Genomic DNA, 15,876 nt, shown 5'->3' with positions numbered 1-15,876 from the left:
ATATTTTTTATTTATTAATTATATTTGAGTACAATACTACAAAAATAGATTTTATTTATTTGTTGTGTTAAAATATTGTTTAAAAATAATTTTTTTAAAAAAAGATGTTAATTATATAATTTTTAATTTTTTTTATAACAAGCTCATCAAAGGGAAGACAAAATGTAAACCATGCGTCACTCAGAATTTTTGGTGGGAACACTACAGAACATCCTTAGACCTTAATGCATTCATACAAATAAATCAAAATAGTGAAAAATTAAACACATAAATCTTTGGATGACAAAATTGTCAATGCAGAACTAGATCAACGTCATGATCTTTGTGTAATGAGTATATGTATCAAACAAGACAAAATATTTCTATAAAATAAAAGGATGTCTTATATAATATCTTTTTTAATAAAATGTATCATTTACTTTCATGCGATATTTGCAATAAATTTTCTTTATCTATTTTATGTGGTGTTGACTGATAATGTGAAAAATAAAAGTTTTTAACTTGTTAACATATCACACTTCAATTGGATGTGACACGAATATAGAGTGAGGCGTATTAAAGACCATAGATCCATTTTTATCTCAATGAATTGATAACAATGGTGTTTGCGACTTTTTATTTATACGACGATGAGGTATATGAGAATTAGGAGTAGAAGAGAATTAGAAGTAAATGAGAGAAGTAGAGGAGATGCACAAACATTGGATTCGAGGAGGAGGAGGTTTGCCCTAGTTCTAGTCCAAAATCAGGGGCTACAACTTGGTGGAGCCAGCTCCGATTCTTCCCCACTTGGCACAGGGTCACCCAATTTTGCTGTCACCCTTCAAAATAAATAAATGGATTTGCGTAAACAATGTCTTCTTTTATTTGTTCTAGAAAATAATATATATTTTTATTCATTTCATAAAAAAAAAAATGGAAGGTCAATATCTAACAGCTCCAATGAAAACCAGCAAACCACTTTCAGAAAATCTTACATAATTCTAATACTATAACTAAGAGGGTGAAAAAACTTTTATTAGTTTCAGCTATGATTCTGTCTTGCACTTTCATGTAGATCAATCATGGTTCGTGGATGAAAACTAGAGAAGTATTTGAGGAGTACATTTGAAAATGGATGAAAAGGAAGATCCAAATATACCAGAGAGTAAAATTTAGGTTAATATATATATATATATATTTGTGACTGAAGTTAAATTTTTTATATATTGGAGACTAAACTCAGAGAGAATGAGAGAAGGAGAGAGCGGGAGAGAGCATTTGAGGATGAAACACGGTGAGGAAGATGGCCATGCCATCGAAAGGGATAAGGGGGAGAGCGTGGAAGAGTTTGCATCAAGTGTGAAGGAGGGATCAAGTAAGGGAGTAAGGGCAACCTTAGTTTTAGGGTGACTTCCAAGATTTCTTTCCGTGACAAGGTTATTGGTTTTACGGTAGCCTCAGGGATAAACCGGGCTGAAGCTCTAGATGAGGATTCCATGGTAGTGGTCACCGAAAAACAAGGAGATCCTATGCCTCCGAGAGTTTGCTTCTCCGAAGAGGCTAGAAACATCCTTTCTGAACCATACAAGGAGGCAATTGTCATTAAGGTTCTTGGAAAAAACCTTAGTTACACGGCTATGTTTCACAAACTGAAAGGGGTATGGAGGATCACTGATGGATATGAAATCTTGGACGTGGGGTTTGGGTACTTCCTTGTTAAATTTGATCACATGGACGATCGAGAGAAGGTTTTACTAGGGGGCCATGGATGATCTTCGGTCACTATATTGCCGTCAAGCCATGGACACCAGATTTTAAACCTTGTGAGGACACTTCCAAGGAGATTATGGTTTGGATTCGAATCGCTGGTTTGACCATTTGGTACTATCATGAGAATTGCTTCTGCTGTGGAGGGACCAGTCAAGGTGGATCTGGCTACTAAGTCAGCGGAGCGGGGGAAATTTGCTCGAGCTTGTGTGTAAATTAATCTTGGTTTGCTGGTGGTCCGGAGTGTGATTGTCGATGAGTTTGAATATAAGGTGGAGTATGAATGCTTACACCTTATTTGTGACAAGTGCAACTGTTTCGGGCATCCAGCAACTGACTGCAGAATGACCCCGATAGAGTCAGAAAAGGTGGATCGAAAGAAAACATCAGTGACCGAGATGACGGCCCAGGTGGTGCAGCCACAAGAAGTCTCAAAGGAAAAAATTTTTGAATTTGGATGCAAACTCGAAGATTCAGTGATAGTTGCAGAAATTGGGGAGGAATTGGGTGATACGTTGCATGGGAAGGAAGTGGGGTCCTAGCATTTGGGAAATGAGGCTGGCTGGACCAAAGTCAGCGGTAAAAGGAGAGAAAAATTGAGCCAATCAAACAAAGCCTAACAAACCTCTAAAGACAAAGTGCCGGTGCACTCAAATCAGAAATTGGACCAGAACCGTGACTTTGGGCTACGTATGAGAGGAGCCGAATCAGGGGTGAAGACCGGGTTGGTTGGCGGATCTCAAACACGCACGGCGTCTTCCAAACAGCAAGGGGTGAAGGGCAAAGCTGTCTCCGTTGCGGTGCCGACTTTCACTACCATTTTAAAAAATGGACACAAGAGGTTGCGCCCTTCTTCTTTGCAGAATTCGCCGTCGACTCCGAACTGCCTTGGCGACACTAACAAGCAGCAAATCAGCAAATTGGAAGGGTTGTCAGTGGAGGGACACAGGCAAACCGGGCAACAACCAGGTAAGGACAAGCAAGTCTCAGGGGGATATGATGGTGGATCTTCATCATCTCGTTAGGGACTTCGGTTGAGGTTGATCCTTTTTACAGTACAATTGTTTTATGGATTATTTAGATTTAAACTTTCTATTTTGGAATATTAGAGGGGCCTATAATAAATTGGCCTGAGTTCATAGTAAAGAGTTAGTGAATAAATTTCACCCTACTTTTTTCGTTCTGTTTGAAACCCATATTCCTTTCGAGAGGATGAAATCTTTTTGGAATAATCTAGGTTACCAGGGTGTTGGTATTGTTGAAGCTAATGGTCATAGTGGGGGGTATCTGGGTTCTATGTTCTAATTCAAATATTTCTGTGAGAGTATTGGATGTAATTGATCAATGTATCAGTTTTGAAATCACTATGGGCAATACTTCTAGTTACTGTAGTGTAGTGTATGCTAATCCATATATACATCGGCGTAAAGAACTATGGGGTGACTTGACAAGGATTGCCAATATGATCCACGGACCTTGGATTGTGTTAGGGGACTTTAATGATGTGCTGTTGCAGAGTGAAGTTAGAGGGGGGCAGTTTAGACTTGCCAGAGCAGAACAATTTGCAGAAACATTGGAGAATTGTGGGCTATTTGATATGGGGGCTATTGGGAGAAGATTCACTTGGTACAGGAAGGTGAAAGGTGGGGTGCAGGTGGCTAAGAAGCTTGATAGAGCAGTCATCAACCAGGACTGGCGACTGATGTTTCTGGAGGCTTATACTGAGGTGCTAGCGCGCCTTCACTCTGATCATTGCCCGTTGTTCACTAGGTGCAAGATAGCAGAGAGGGCTACCAAGGGCCATCATCCGTTTAGATTCCAGGCTGCATGGATGACTCATCCTCTTTTTAAGAATGTTGTTCATACAGCTTGGAATAAAAGAGCTCCGGATGTGGTCAAATGTTTGTTGGAGGTTCAAAAAGATGCAACTAGCTTCAATAAAAAGGTTTTTGGCAATATTTTTGTTAAGAAAATGGAGCTGGAGAGGCTTTTGAATGACGTTCAGATTACTCTGGAGAGTCAGGAGGATCAGCAGCCTAGGATCAAAGAGCAAGTTTTGCATCAAGAACTGAATGATGTCCTTCTTCAAGAAGAGCTGTTGTGGTATCAAAAATCTAGAGAACAATGGGTGAGATGTGGAGACAGAAATACAAAATTTTTTCATCTGCAGACGGTTATCAGGCGAAAGAGGAACAAAATTCATGGGTTTTTTTTGGAGGATGGGTCTTGGGCCACAGAGACTTCGACTCTACAAAATGGCGGCAAATTCTTTCTTTCAAAAACTCTTTTCTACAAGGGAGGATATCGACCTGGATGCCATGGGGCATTTTCCTTGCCCGTCTCTTAGTACTGAGGCTTGTCAAAAGCTACTGGAACCAGTGACGTCTGAAGAGGTTAAAAGAGCTGTGATGACCATGAGTTCGTTTAAAGCCCCAGGGCTAGATGGATTTCAAGCAATTTTCTACAAAGAGTTTTGGGACTCTCTTAGCAATGATGTGTGTGGACTGGTCAAGCGAGCCTTTGAGGGTGAGCCAATGAATGCTGCTATTTTCGATACTCTCGTTGTTCTAATTCCTAAAGTGGAAGTTCCCTCTTCCTTACGGGAGTTTCGGTCTATTAGCTTATGTAATGTAATTTATAAAATTGTCACAAAAGTTCTAGTTAACAGGTTCAGACCTTTCTTGTCGGAGATCATTGGTCCTTTGCAAGGAGGGTTCATTCTAGGAAGAGGAACCACAGAGAATATTATCATTGCTCAGGAGATTATGCACTTCATGAGGAACACTAAGTCTCGAAAAGGGACCATGGCGTTCAAGATTGATTTAGAAAAAGCTTATGACAGGGTAGACTGGCGGTTTTTGGAAGCTTCTTTGGTCCGGTTTGGGTTTCCAAAGGCTACCATTAATCTTATATTGAATTGTGTGACTTCCTCTTCGTTGTCAGTTTTATGGAATAGAAACAGGCTCCAAAATTTCAATCCAAAGAGAGGGTTGAGGCAAGGAGATCCCATGTCTCCTTATCTATTTGTACTTTGTATGGAAATGCTTGCCTGCTTTATCTTTCATAGAGTTTCCCAAGGTTTGTGGAACCCGGTAGCGGTTTCTAGGAACGGACCACGACTCTCTCATTTGATGTTTGCAGATGATCTTTTGTTTTTCTGTAAGGCATCGAAAGCTCAAGTAATAGAGGTTATACATTGCCTGGATTTGTTTTCTAGAGCGTCAGGTTTGAAAGTAAATCTTCATAAGTCAAAGGCCTAGTGTTCCAAGAGGGTGTCGGAGAGGAGAAAAGAGGTTCTCTCAAGGGTTTCTAACATCCGGTTCTGCAATAATTTGGGTAAATACCTGAGAATTAACATTGGTCATGCTAGAGCTTCCAGGAAGATGGCTCAGGAGGTTATTGAAAGATTTTCGAGGAAGCTCTCCAGTTGGAAAGGATGCCTACTAAATATGGCAGGGAGGGTTTGTCTTGTTAAATTGGTTATGGCCTCTATCCCGGTTTATGAAATGCAAATTTCTCTTCTCCCAAAGTATGCATGTAATAAAATTGATTCCTTGATGAGACAGTTCTTGTGGAAAGGCCAAGCGACCAGCAAAGGGCTGCCTCTGGTCAGGTGGGAGGTCGCCATAACTCCTAAAAGGGCAGGAGGATTGGGTATTAGGGATACTACTTGTGCTAACATGGAGCTTCTAGGAAATTTGGTATGCGATTGTCTAAATAATAGTGAGAAGTTGTGGGTGCAGGTTCTGAAGCATAAATATCTCAGGAATCAATTTGGTATGAACGAAAACAATAGAAATTCTTCATCGGCTACCTGGAAGAACATTGTTAGTGCCTATGAGCATCTCAAGGAAGGGCTTCATTGGAATATTGGGGATATCCACAAATCAGTTTGGTATGATGAGTGGACTCCTTTTGGTAAGCTTTGCAACCTTGTTCCTTATGTACATATTTCTGAATCAGATTTTATAGTGGCTGACTTGTGGAAAGGGGTGTCTTGGGAGGTTGATAGTTTTACCACGCCTATTCCGCATGAGATTAAGCAGTTTATTTGTGGTCTGAGATATCCTAGTTCGACTGAGTTGGAGCCACAGTAGGAAAGGTGGCATGCAGCAACAAAAAAGTATAGTGCAAGGGAGGGTTATAGATGGTTATTAGAGAAAACATTAAATTGGAATGCCAATAGTAACTGGAACTAGTTGTGGAATACAAACATTCCGGAGAAGTTCAAATTTACTATGTGGCTTGGCTTACATGATGCTCTACCAACTGAGACCTTTCGATTCAAGCGGCATTTAGTTTCTTCAGATATGTGTAAGAGATGTAACAAGGCGCAGGTTACTATGGAGCATTGCCTTAGAGACTGTGATCGATCAAAGGCAATTTGGCATATGTTGGAGTACTGCTCTTGAAGAGTGGTTTCGGAAGGCCTTGGCTAACAATGAGGCATCTTTTGGTGTAGGACTTTGGTGGGTATGGAAACATAGGTGCAATGACATATTCAATACTGACAACCCTTGGACAGACCACAAGGTTGTTGCCTTGGCCAGAATTATCGCCAAGGACTTACAGATTTACAGGAATCGAAACAATGCCTTTATGTCTCTCCAAAATTGCTTGTGTTGGGAACCACCGGTATGCAACAGTTTTAAAGTTAATTGTGATGCAAGCTTGTATCAAGATTCAAATTTAGCGGGATTTGGGTGTATTATTAGAGATTCTAAGGGAGATTGGGTCTCGGGCTGCTCTGGAAGCATTCCCCCTGGTCTATCATCAGATGTGAATTATTTGCTGCTTGGAGGGAGCTGGTTTTAGTTTGGGTTGCGGTTTGAGGGATATTATATGTGAAACGGATTGCCTTGACATTCTGACCATCATGCATGAGCTTACAAGTGGGTATTCATCTGAAGTAACAGATTTGGTTCACAAGATTTAGGAGCTTTTATCTCGTCCTTGGCTTGTTCACGTTGAGTGGGTGTCCCGAGAAGCAAATAGAGCTGCGGATTGGATGGCTAGATATGGTGCCAAGAGTAACTCTAATAATGTTATTTGGTCTGAGCCTTGTGCTGATCTCCAGCAAATTATTCGCTCGGATATAGGATAGTGTTTGCTTTGTTTCTTTCCATGTTTAAACACAAAAAAATATATATTGGAGACTATAATGTCAAGCACAATAAAGTTACAAAATTTGATATTTTACTTGATGTGGGAGTATTTTGCAAGTATAAAATATGGAAGAGAGAATTGTAAATTTTTTTAAATTTAAAAAATACAATTTTAAGAAACTGAATTGTATTAAATCCTTTTTTTGTTTGAAAGTACAAAATGGAAGGGTGTTTTGCTAATTCCCACATCCTTGTATTACTCATGTTAGGGATGGCAATAGAGCAGGGTGAAGGTGGGGGATGTCTCGCTGTTTTCTGTTTTCGCCTTCAAATTTGGTCTCTGTCCCCACTCTCGATCCTGCTGTGGGAAAATATTGTCCCATCTCCATTTTTTGCGAATCCCATTTTCTACGGGGTCTCTATTCTTCATCTCTCCGATAATTCTGACTGGTTATTAATTTTTATAGGAGTAGAGATGCAAATATTTGTCCTATACAAAACAACAAGATTTTATACAAAAAGACTAAACGACAAACAATAATTTATTTTAAACTGATAAGATAGGGGACATGATGGTGAGGCAGAGCACAGAGCAATGGACGAGGTGGGGGACGCGACAACAGAGAAGAGAATGGACACGACGGTGGAGTTACAGACGTAACCTTGAAGAGGAGAAAGAATGATGAACAGAGAGAACGACGCGGTGATGGTTGACGACGTAGTGAGGAGTGACGGTGCGGTGAAAAAGGATAGTGGCAACAGGGTAGTTGCAGAGAGATTGGATGGATTATGGACGATATTAGGGATCTCTGAATTGAAGAAGAGTTATGCAAATAAGGATTAGGAATTTAGAGTTTTTCTTTCTATATATATGGCATGTGAAATGACTAAAAAATATATATGAGAAATAAACTATTAAGGACAATTAAGTAAATTTATGAATTTTAGGAATTAATGAGGACGGGGTGGGAATTCCCGCGCCTGCCTCAGGTGAATTTTGCCCCGTCTCTATCTCCGTGAAAAAAATTTCCCGCAATTGGATCCTCATTTGGAACGGTCCTTATGGTAATTTTTGTACCTAAAAAATTTTTACCATCTCTAACCCATATTTTGGTCAATGATTAGTGTTTCACTCATTTAAGGACCATTTCTAAATTAAAATATACAAAATTTAAACTTTAATTGTAAAAATTAGACCACCTTTCTCCCACCAAACTGAAGAACTAGTCATCCGTCCACTAAATCGGATTGAATTATTAGCAGAATTGACCTTATATCAGAACATGTGAGAACCGATTTGAACCTTCAAAGTTTATGAAAATCAGTGATCTGGTTGATTTTTAAAAACCAAACTAGGTCAAAGTTTTACTCTGTTTTTTTAAAAAAAGAATCCTTTTCAATATGATATCGTTTAAATATGAATGAAAAAAGAATAAAATATCATTTTTGTTTTTAATGTTTGAACTAAATTTTAAAATTATTTCTAATATTTTAAATATTATATTTAAGTCTCTAATATTTTAAAATTGTTACATTATTATTCTACTGTCAGCTCTATTAAAAATTCTATAACGATCCTGTCAAAAAAAAAATCTATAACGATGATATATGCGTGGATGATATAATAATCCACGGTAGAAAACTAATTTCATATTACTTTTAGCAAAAAATAAAAAAAATAACACTAAGATATCAGGAAAGGAAATATATTTTGGATTTTGTATTGGTAGTGTTTTTTTTTTTCTAAAGATAGTAGGTTATATTTCATTAATTATTGAAAAATGAAATACAAAGATGTCCAAAAGTAGGATAGCATAATAAAAGCTGAGAATTTTCTAAAAACACTACACTGAAGGTACTCATCCAACGGTGCGTGGTCGAAAAACGAAGAAAAATCTTAAAGAAGAAAGAATGATAAATCAAATTGAATAAAATTAAGAGTTTGCCTCATGGCGAAGACGACCTAAACTGGGAGTTCTTTGGATTTCACGGAACAACTTGACAGAGCTTGCTAGAATGGCAGACGGCATTAAAGTAGAACCTTAAAAAATCAACTGGTTGCGAGCTTTTGCAGCAGTTCCAGCAAATGATGGCAAGCAATTGAGGATTACGGTCAGCATTCTTCAACGGGTTAAGCATCTCTGTTGATGCAGTCCACCATGTCCAAAAGTTGTTAGGACTCTGAGGGAGAAGACAGTCACGAAGATAACTTTGAGACCATACATCTTTAATTCTAGAGCAATCGATCAAACAATGAATGGCTGTTTCTGTTGCTTCATGACAGCAGGGACATATTGGTGATATAGATGGGATGCGGTGATGAATCTGAGCAAGCACCAGAAGTCGGCTGGTGCAGAATTTATAACCCACAAACTAATCGACAAGTGCACTCGGTCGTACCAAGTTGTACCTCAAGTGAATGAGGGTCGATCCCACGAGGATTGATGGACTAAGCAATAATGGTTGATTAATTTACTTAGTTAGACAAATAGAAAAGAGTGTTTGGTATTCAAAAGTATTAAACAGTAATTCAAAAATTAATAAAGCAAGCAGTAAACAAGTTGTGAATAATATATGGAGAAACAGTTAAGGCATAAGAGTTATCTATTTTTTGGATTGACTTTTCTTACTAACTATTTTAATCATGCAAGATTTAATTCATGGCAAACTATATGTGACTAAACCCTAATTCCTTAGACCTTTTTAGTCTCCTCTAAAATTCATCAACCGCCAATTCCTTGGTCACTTGATTCCAATTAGAGGGTGAAGTTCAATTCTAGTTTATATGCCACAAAAATCCTAATTATCCAAATATAAAAGGATTATATGTCACGTATCCCATTAAGTCCAAATAATTAGAGATTTAGGAGAATATATTTTCAAGCTATTGTTCAAGTAAAGAGCTTTTCCAAGTTATACAAGAACTCAATTAGAACAAGGGTCATACTTCCGTTTCACCCAAATTAATAAAATAAAGAACGAAAATAATTCTTGAATTATAAATCAGTACATGAATTAAAATAGAAAAATAATAGTATCAATCCATACAATAGACAGAGCTCCTAACCTTAACAGTGGAGGTTTAGCTGCTCATGGTTCAGAGAGAAAATAAGGATTTAGGTAAACTGTAAAGTACGGAATGAGGTAGAAGAGAAGAGATCCTGATTGTATCTTTTTCCTTTTTTATCTAATCCTAATTAATATAAAATATATATTTCTTAAAACTAAATAATATCTTTTTCTATTTTTAAATAAATAAAGTTTAAATCAGAATTAATATGAGATTGCGTGCTTGCTTCTTGGAGAGTTGGGGACACTAGATTCCTTAATAGTCCACGCCTAACTTGAGAAATCTCAAGTTACGCGCAGCCTTGGAAGAATTGATGGAGAAGAAGTATGGACTATTATATATTGTCGGAAATCTTTGAAAGTTAGCTTTCCAACGCCACTAGAATCACGTCAATTGGACTTCTGTAGCTCGATTTATTCAGGTTTGAGTGTAGAGAGGTCAGGGTTGACAGCATCATTCACATTCTTCTATTTTTCAGCAGAAACTCCATCAAATCCATCTGAATGCTACCTAAAATAAACAGAATTGCACACGACTCAAAGTAGCTTCCATAGTGGCTAAAAGATAATTAATTCTTGATTAAACTCAATAAATTGAATGCAAATTCACTAGAAAAAGACAAGAAAGATGCTCACGCATCACAACACCAAACTTGAATTGTTGCTTGTCCTCGAGCAACCAAAATTAGTACATGATTAAGATGTGAATTTGCATGAGAAGTGAGAGTTCAATTATGCTCAAGTCTATTCTTAAAATGTGGTTTATTCATTGTAACTCTGAACAGTTTTGGCATCTCACTCTCCGTTGAATTAGAGGAATGTCACTGTCATTCAGAATTAGAATTCAGATAATATTATGAATTCTCTGAGCTTTATTCTCCAGTTTAATCCTTGAATACAGCAAAATTTACTTTAACTCTCTTTTCTTTGGTGCTTTGCCCCTTGATTCTAGTCGTGACTTTAAATGTTTTGTCTCAAACTTTACTTGACACAGAAACACCACAAGCACTTAACTGGGGAACTCTCTTGAAGTTCTGATTTTTCTTTCAGCTACTCCTAGACAGTGGTGCTCAAAGCCTTTGGCATACTCTGCTGAATACAATTGATCTCGACTCTAAATGTTCTGTCTCAAGGATTACTTGATACAAGAACACCACAAGCATATGACTAGGAAAACAACTCTTTGAGTTTTTAATCATGTCTGACCTCCCTAGTCATTGATGCTCAGAGCCTTAGACCTTGCTTTTATTTTTCTTTTGCTGTTTCTTTTGCTTCAAGGATTAAATTTTTGTTTACTTCAGAGAATTCATAATAGTTCTCTAAATTCTTGTTCCTCGTACATCAAAATCCTTTGATTCAATTTCAAATATGCACTGTTCATATCATTCATTCAGAACCACGAATAACACCACCACATTTAAGTAAATAAGACTAATCTTAAATATAAACTCACTTTCTCATGCATTATATTTTTTTTCTTTTGATTCAAGCTCAGTAAGCAATACATGAGACACACTTTCAGAATAAAAATCAAATAACAAAATAAACGGTAAATTAACTAGAACCTAGGAATTGAAATAAGAACTGATCATGCAATAGCAGAATAAACAGAAAAAAAAACAGGAATATAACATAATAAGAACGGGAGAAAATATAGAATGAAAGGAACTCAACCACCTCAGTTATCCTAGTGGCCGTTTCATTCTTCAAACTGTACTCCTCCGTAAAGATGATTCATCTCCCTTTGGTGCTATTAGAATAAAAAGAAAAGCCACAAGCGAAGCGACAACACCAAACTTAAAAGGATGCTTGTCCTTAAGCAAAGAAAATCTGAAAACCGGGAAAGACATAAAAAGACATACAAATGAGTAAAAATAATTATTACTAAAAAAGAAGAATAAAATGATAAAAAGACAAGAGAGATTAAAATAATTAAAATATTAATTTATTTTATTTTATTTGATTTTTATTTTTTTATAGTTTGTGATTTTTTTATATATTTTATTTATATATATATAGAATTATTTATTTTTTAATTTATATATATATATATAGTATTGGAGGACATATATATATAAATATAGAAATATAAAAATATATAAATATATGTGTATAAATATATAATTATAAATTGGGTGGGGGCGGGGAGGGGGGAGGGGGGACGTAGATATATAAATATAGAAAATATATAAATATAAGGGGGAAGGGGGGGGGGGCTTTGATCACAGGTTTGGGGGAGGGCTTTGATCACGGGGTTAGTTTATATTGGGAAGGAAAAGAAGTGGTGGAAGGTATTTGGGCTCAAGAAATTTAGGAAAGAGAATCAGTTAAGGTGTGGGGAAGGAATGGAATTGATTTGGTTCAGGTATTGTGGTGATTTGGTGGGATATACCGTAGGAATTTGCTTGATTGTAGGCCAAAGTAACGTGATCCACGCTGAACTTGAAAGGAAGCAAGTTCAGTGCCGCAGCCTTCGTATGCACTCTTCCTCTTCACGCCGAACTTGGTGCATCCCGAGTTCAGCGTGGACCCTGCTATTTTTTTTATTATTATAAATATCCACGAATGTCGGGGCCAAGTTCAGCGTCCCTTTGGCAGTGGTAATTTCTTCTTTACTTCATGGTTCCCACGCTGAATTTGGAGTGGGTAAGTTCAGCGCCACTTTTCGCGTATGCGTTCCCTTTTTACGTCGTTCTTCACGCTGAACTTGGGACTTTTCAAGTTCAGCGTGGGTCTTCAAGCATTTTTACCCACTTAACGTCGTATGCCATGCTGAACTTGGGATTTTTCAAGTTCAGCATGGACTTGGCAGAGGCTCCCTTCGAATTTGCACGCATATGCCACGCTGAACTTGGAAAATCAGCGTGGAACTGGCAGACCCAACCTTCTCCAGAGTGTTCCAAAATTTTTCTAAGTGTCTGGTTCTTGTTCTAAAAATTCTGCATGATCAAATACACGTAAAATAAAGGAAAAACAGTAAAAACTCAATAACAATAAAATAAATAATAAAATCAATGCAACGAAAAAATAACTAAGGATACGAAATTATTGGGTTGCCTCCCGACAAGCACTTCTTTACCGTCACTAGCTTGACAGTCAGCTCCTCTAAGGAGGAGGATCATAGGGGCTTAACTCTTCTCCCCTCACTGTGAATCTTCTCCCTGTGTCCCCATAAAATAGCTCAATATGCTCCAGAGAGAGGATTCTGTTTATTATATAAGTGAATATTGGATTGCTAGTCAACACCACCTTCATTCCTGGGGAGAAGTTTTCAGTGAAAATCTTTTTGTTTCTCCATCCCCTGGGTACTTTCTTCTTTTTGGGAACCTCCGCCTTGGTGGATGATGCGTTTCCGATACCAAACTTAGGTTTGATGTCAGGAGGAATTTTATTGGTTGTCACCAAAGGAGGCTTGAACTGCAATTTCTGCTAGCATCATCAGGGGGTTCTTTAAGGTTTGGATCAATAAGCTCAGTCTGCATGCACCTCTCTTTTTCACCTGCTGAATGTATATCCTTGAAGACATGAAAGACTAGTTGCTCATTATGCACTCTAAGCACTAATTCACCTTCTTCCACATCAATCAGAGCTCTTCCAGTGGCTAGGAATGGCCTTCCCAGAATTATAGAGGCATTCTCATCCTCCCTTGTGTCAAGAATCACAAAATCTGCTGGGAGGAAGAACTTATCCACTTTGACCAAGATATTCTCCATTAATCCGTATGTAGGCTTTATAGATTTGTCTGCCATCTGTAATGCTATCCTTGTGGGTTGTGCCTCTTAGATTTGCAGCTTCTTCATCACAGACAAGGGCATTAAATTGATGCTTGCTCCCAGATCACATAATGCTTTCTCAAAGGTTGTGCTCCCAATAGTGCATAGAATTTGAAAGCTCCCTGGATCTGGCATCTTCCTTGGCAAGTTATTCTGAATTATGGCACTACATTCCTTAGTTAGGACCACTGCCTCATCTCCCCTTAAAGGCTTCTTCTTTGACAACAGCTCTTTCATGAACTTGACATAGAAAGGCATTTGCTCTAAAACCTCAGCAAAAGGAATATTGATTTGCAACTTTTTGAAGACTTCCAAGAACTTTGAAAACTGCTTGTCCTTGGTCTCCTTTTGAAGTCTCTGAGGATATGGCATTTTAGGCTTGTACTCAGGAGCTTTTGGCAACGTAGGATAAGTGTCAAGAGAGTCTGGGAATGGGTTATCCGCACGCTTTGGAGGGACGTGCTCTACTTCTTCCTTCTTCTCCTCTGGAGGTTCTTTTTCAACAGGCTCCTCATTAACTTGTGCTTCCGTACTTGCCACATGTCCACTTATCAAGGTGATAGCCTTGCAGTCCTCTCTTGGATTTGGAATTGTGTTACCAGGAAGGCTATTAGTGGTCCTCTGATCAATTTCATTAACTTTTGTGGCTAATTGACCCATCTGAATCTCCAAGTTCTTGATTGATGCTCTAGTTTCCTGTCTAAAACTTGCCAATATTGCTTCCAAATCATTATTCTGCTGGGGCTGAGAAGTTCTTTGCTGAGATGACTGAAACTGGTGATTATTAAAATTATTCTGTTGAAAACTACCCTGAGAATTATTATTAAAATTTTGTGGCCTCTGAGGTTGCTCTTTCCACCCAGAATTTGGGTGATTTCTCCACCCTTGATTGTAGGTCTTAGAATAGGGATCATTATTGGGATTTCTAGGAGCACTCCCCATGTAATTGACCTATTAAGAAGAAGATTGAGCATAATTATAATTTTTATTTTGTATAAAATTACCTGTCATGTCATAAGGGACCTCTTGATGTGGATTTTGGGTGTTGACAGCTGAAACTTGCATTCCACTCAATTGTTGAGTAAGTAGATTTATTTGCTGAGACATAAGCTTGTTCTAAGCAAGAAGAGCATTAACAGCTTCCACTTCCAACACGCCTCTCTTCTGAGAGGTCTCAGAGTGCAAATGATTCCTGTTGGAGGAATATAAGTATTGGTTGTTAGCAACCAACTCAATAAGCTCAATAATCTCCTCTGGTGTCTTCTTCATGTGCAAAGAACTACCTGCAGAATTATCTAAGTGCATCTTGGACATTTCACATAAGCCCTCATAAAATATATCCAGCTGAGTCCATCTAGAGAATATGTCTGGAGGGCACTGCCCAGTAAATAGCTTGAATCTCTCCCAAGCTTCATAAAGGGTCTCACCCTTTTTCTATCTGAAAGTCTGAACCTCCACTCTTAGCTTAGTCAGCTTTTGAGGTGGGAAAAATTTAGTCAGAAAGCCGGTGACAATCTTGTCCCAAGTATCTAGACTCTCCTTGGGTTGAGAATCTAACCACAGCTTTGCTCTATCCCTCACAACAAACGGGAAGAGCATGAGTCTGTATACCTCAGGATTTACTCCATTGGTCTTTACAGTATCACAAATCTGCAGAAAATCAGAAATAAATTGAATCGGGTCTTCCTGAGGAAGTCCATGATACTGGCAATTTTTTGCACAAGAGTGACAAGTTGAGGCTTCAGTTCAAAATTGTTTGTAGCTATGGGAGTCACCACAATGCTTTTTCCATAAAGATTTGCATTAGGCGCAGTGTAAGAGCCAAGCACTCTTCTAGGCTGCTCATTCCCAACTAGATTTGCCACATTGGCATTAACAGCATTATTATGATCCATATTGGACCCTGTAGCCTTGTACAGTCTTGCTTGTTGTAAACGCCGCCTAAAAGTCCTTTCAGGTTTAGGATCAAAGTCTAACAGAGGTTTCTTGTCCTTGTTCCTGCTCATAAACAGACAGAAGACAAGAAAAGATGGAACTCTCTATGTCAGAGTATAGAGAATTCCCAGTGAGGTAACCTGTGTAAAGAAATAAAATAACAACACTAAACAATTAACTCTAGGAATTTTTCGAAAATTATAACTAAATTTAAGCTAAAAATTCAAAATAAAAAAAAGAAAAAT

The 15,876-nt window shown here is 38.0% G+C and overlaps 1 protein-coding gene and 1 non-coding gene across 2 annotated transcripts; both read left to right on the top strand.

Annotated features, from left to right (window-relative positions):
- The first annotated feature begins 2,441 nt into the window (after nt 1-2,441).
- LOC112748882 (uncharacterized) lies at nt 2,442-7,874 on the top strand. Its single transcript, XM_029292965.1, has 8 exons — nt 2,442-2,718; nt 2,987-3,032; nt 3,133-3,877; nt 3,987-4,928; nt 5,316-5,450; nt 5,493-5,693; nt 6,058-6,384; nt 7,803-7,874. Exons 1-8 carry the CDS (start codon nt 2,442-2,444, stop codon nt 7,872-7,874), a joined length of 2,745 nt encoding a protein of 914 aa, XP_029148798.1.
- Nucleotides 7,875-15,056: 7,182 nt separating this feature from the next.
- LOC112753271 (small nucleolar RNA R71) lies at nt 15,057-15,163 on the top strand. The gene has a single exon (XR_003177664.1). It is a non-coding gene; the product is annotated as a small nucleolar RNA R71 (small nucleolar RNA).
- Nucleotides 15,164-15,876: the final 713 nt, after the last annotated feature.

The sequence above is a fragment of the Arachis hypogaea genome, chromosome 15, assembly GCF_003086295.3.
Source record: "Arachis hypogaea cultivar Tifrunner chromosome 15, arahy.Tifrunner.gnm2.J5K5, whole genome shotgun sequence".
Classification (NCBI taxonomy): domain Eukaryota; kingdom Viridiplantae; phylum Streptophyta; class Magnoliopsida; order Fabales; family Fabaceae; genus Arachis; species Arachis hypogaea.
The sequence above is the reverse complement of the archived record's forward strand: the minus strand, read 5'-3'. Positions and strand labels throughout refer to the sequence as shown.

Bases quoted from the DNA above. Each gene is read 5' to 3' on its own strand.
- LOC112748882 (XM_029292965.1), top strand. From the start codon at position 2,442: ATGAGAGGAGCCGAATCAGGGGTGAAGACCGGGTTGGTTGGCGGATCT. The intron at 5,451-5,492 runs GTATGCGATTGT...TTGTGGGTGCAG, and splicing joins TGGAGCTTCTAGGAAATTTG to GTTCTGAAGCATAAATATCT. The intron at 6,385-7,802 runs GTATGCAACAGT...TATGAATTTTAG, and splicing joins GCTTGTGTTGGGAACCACCG to GAATTAATGAGGACGGGGTG.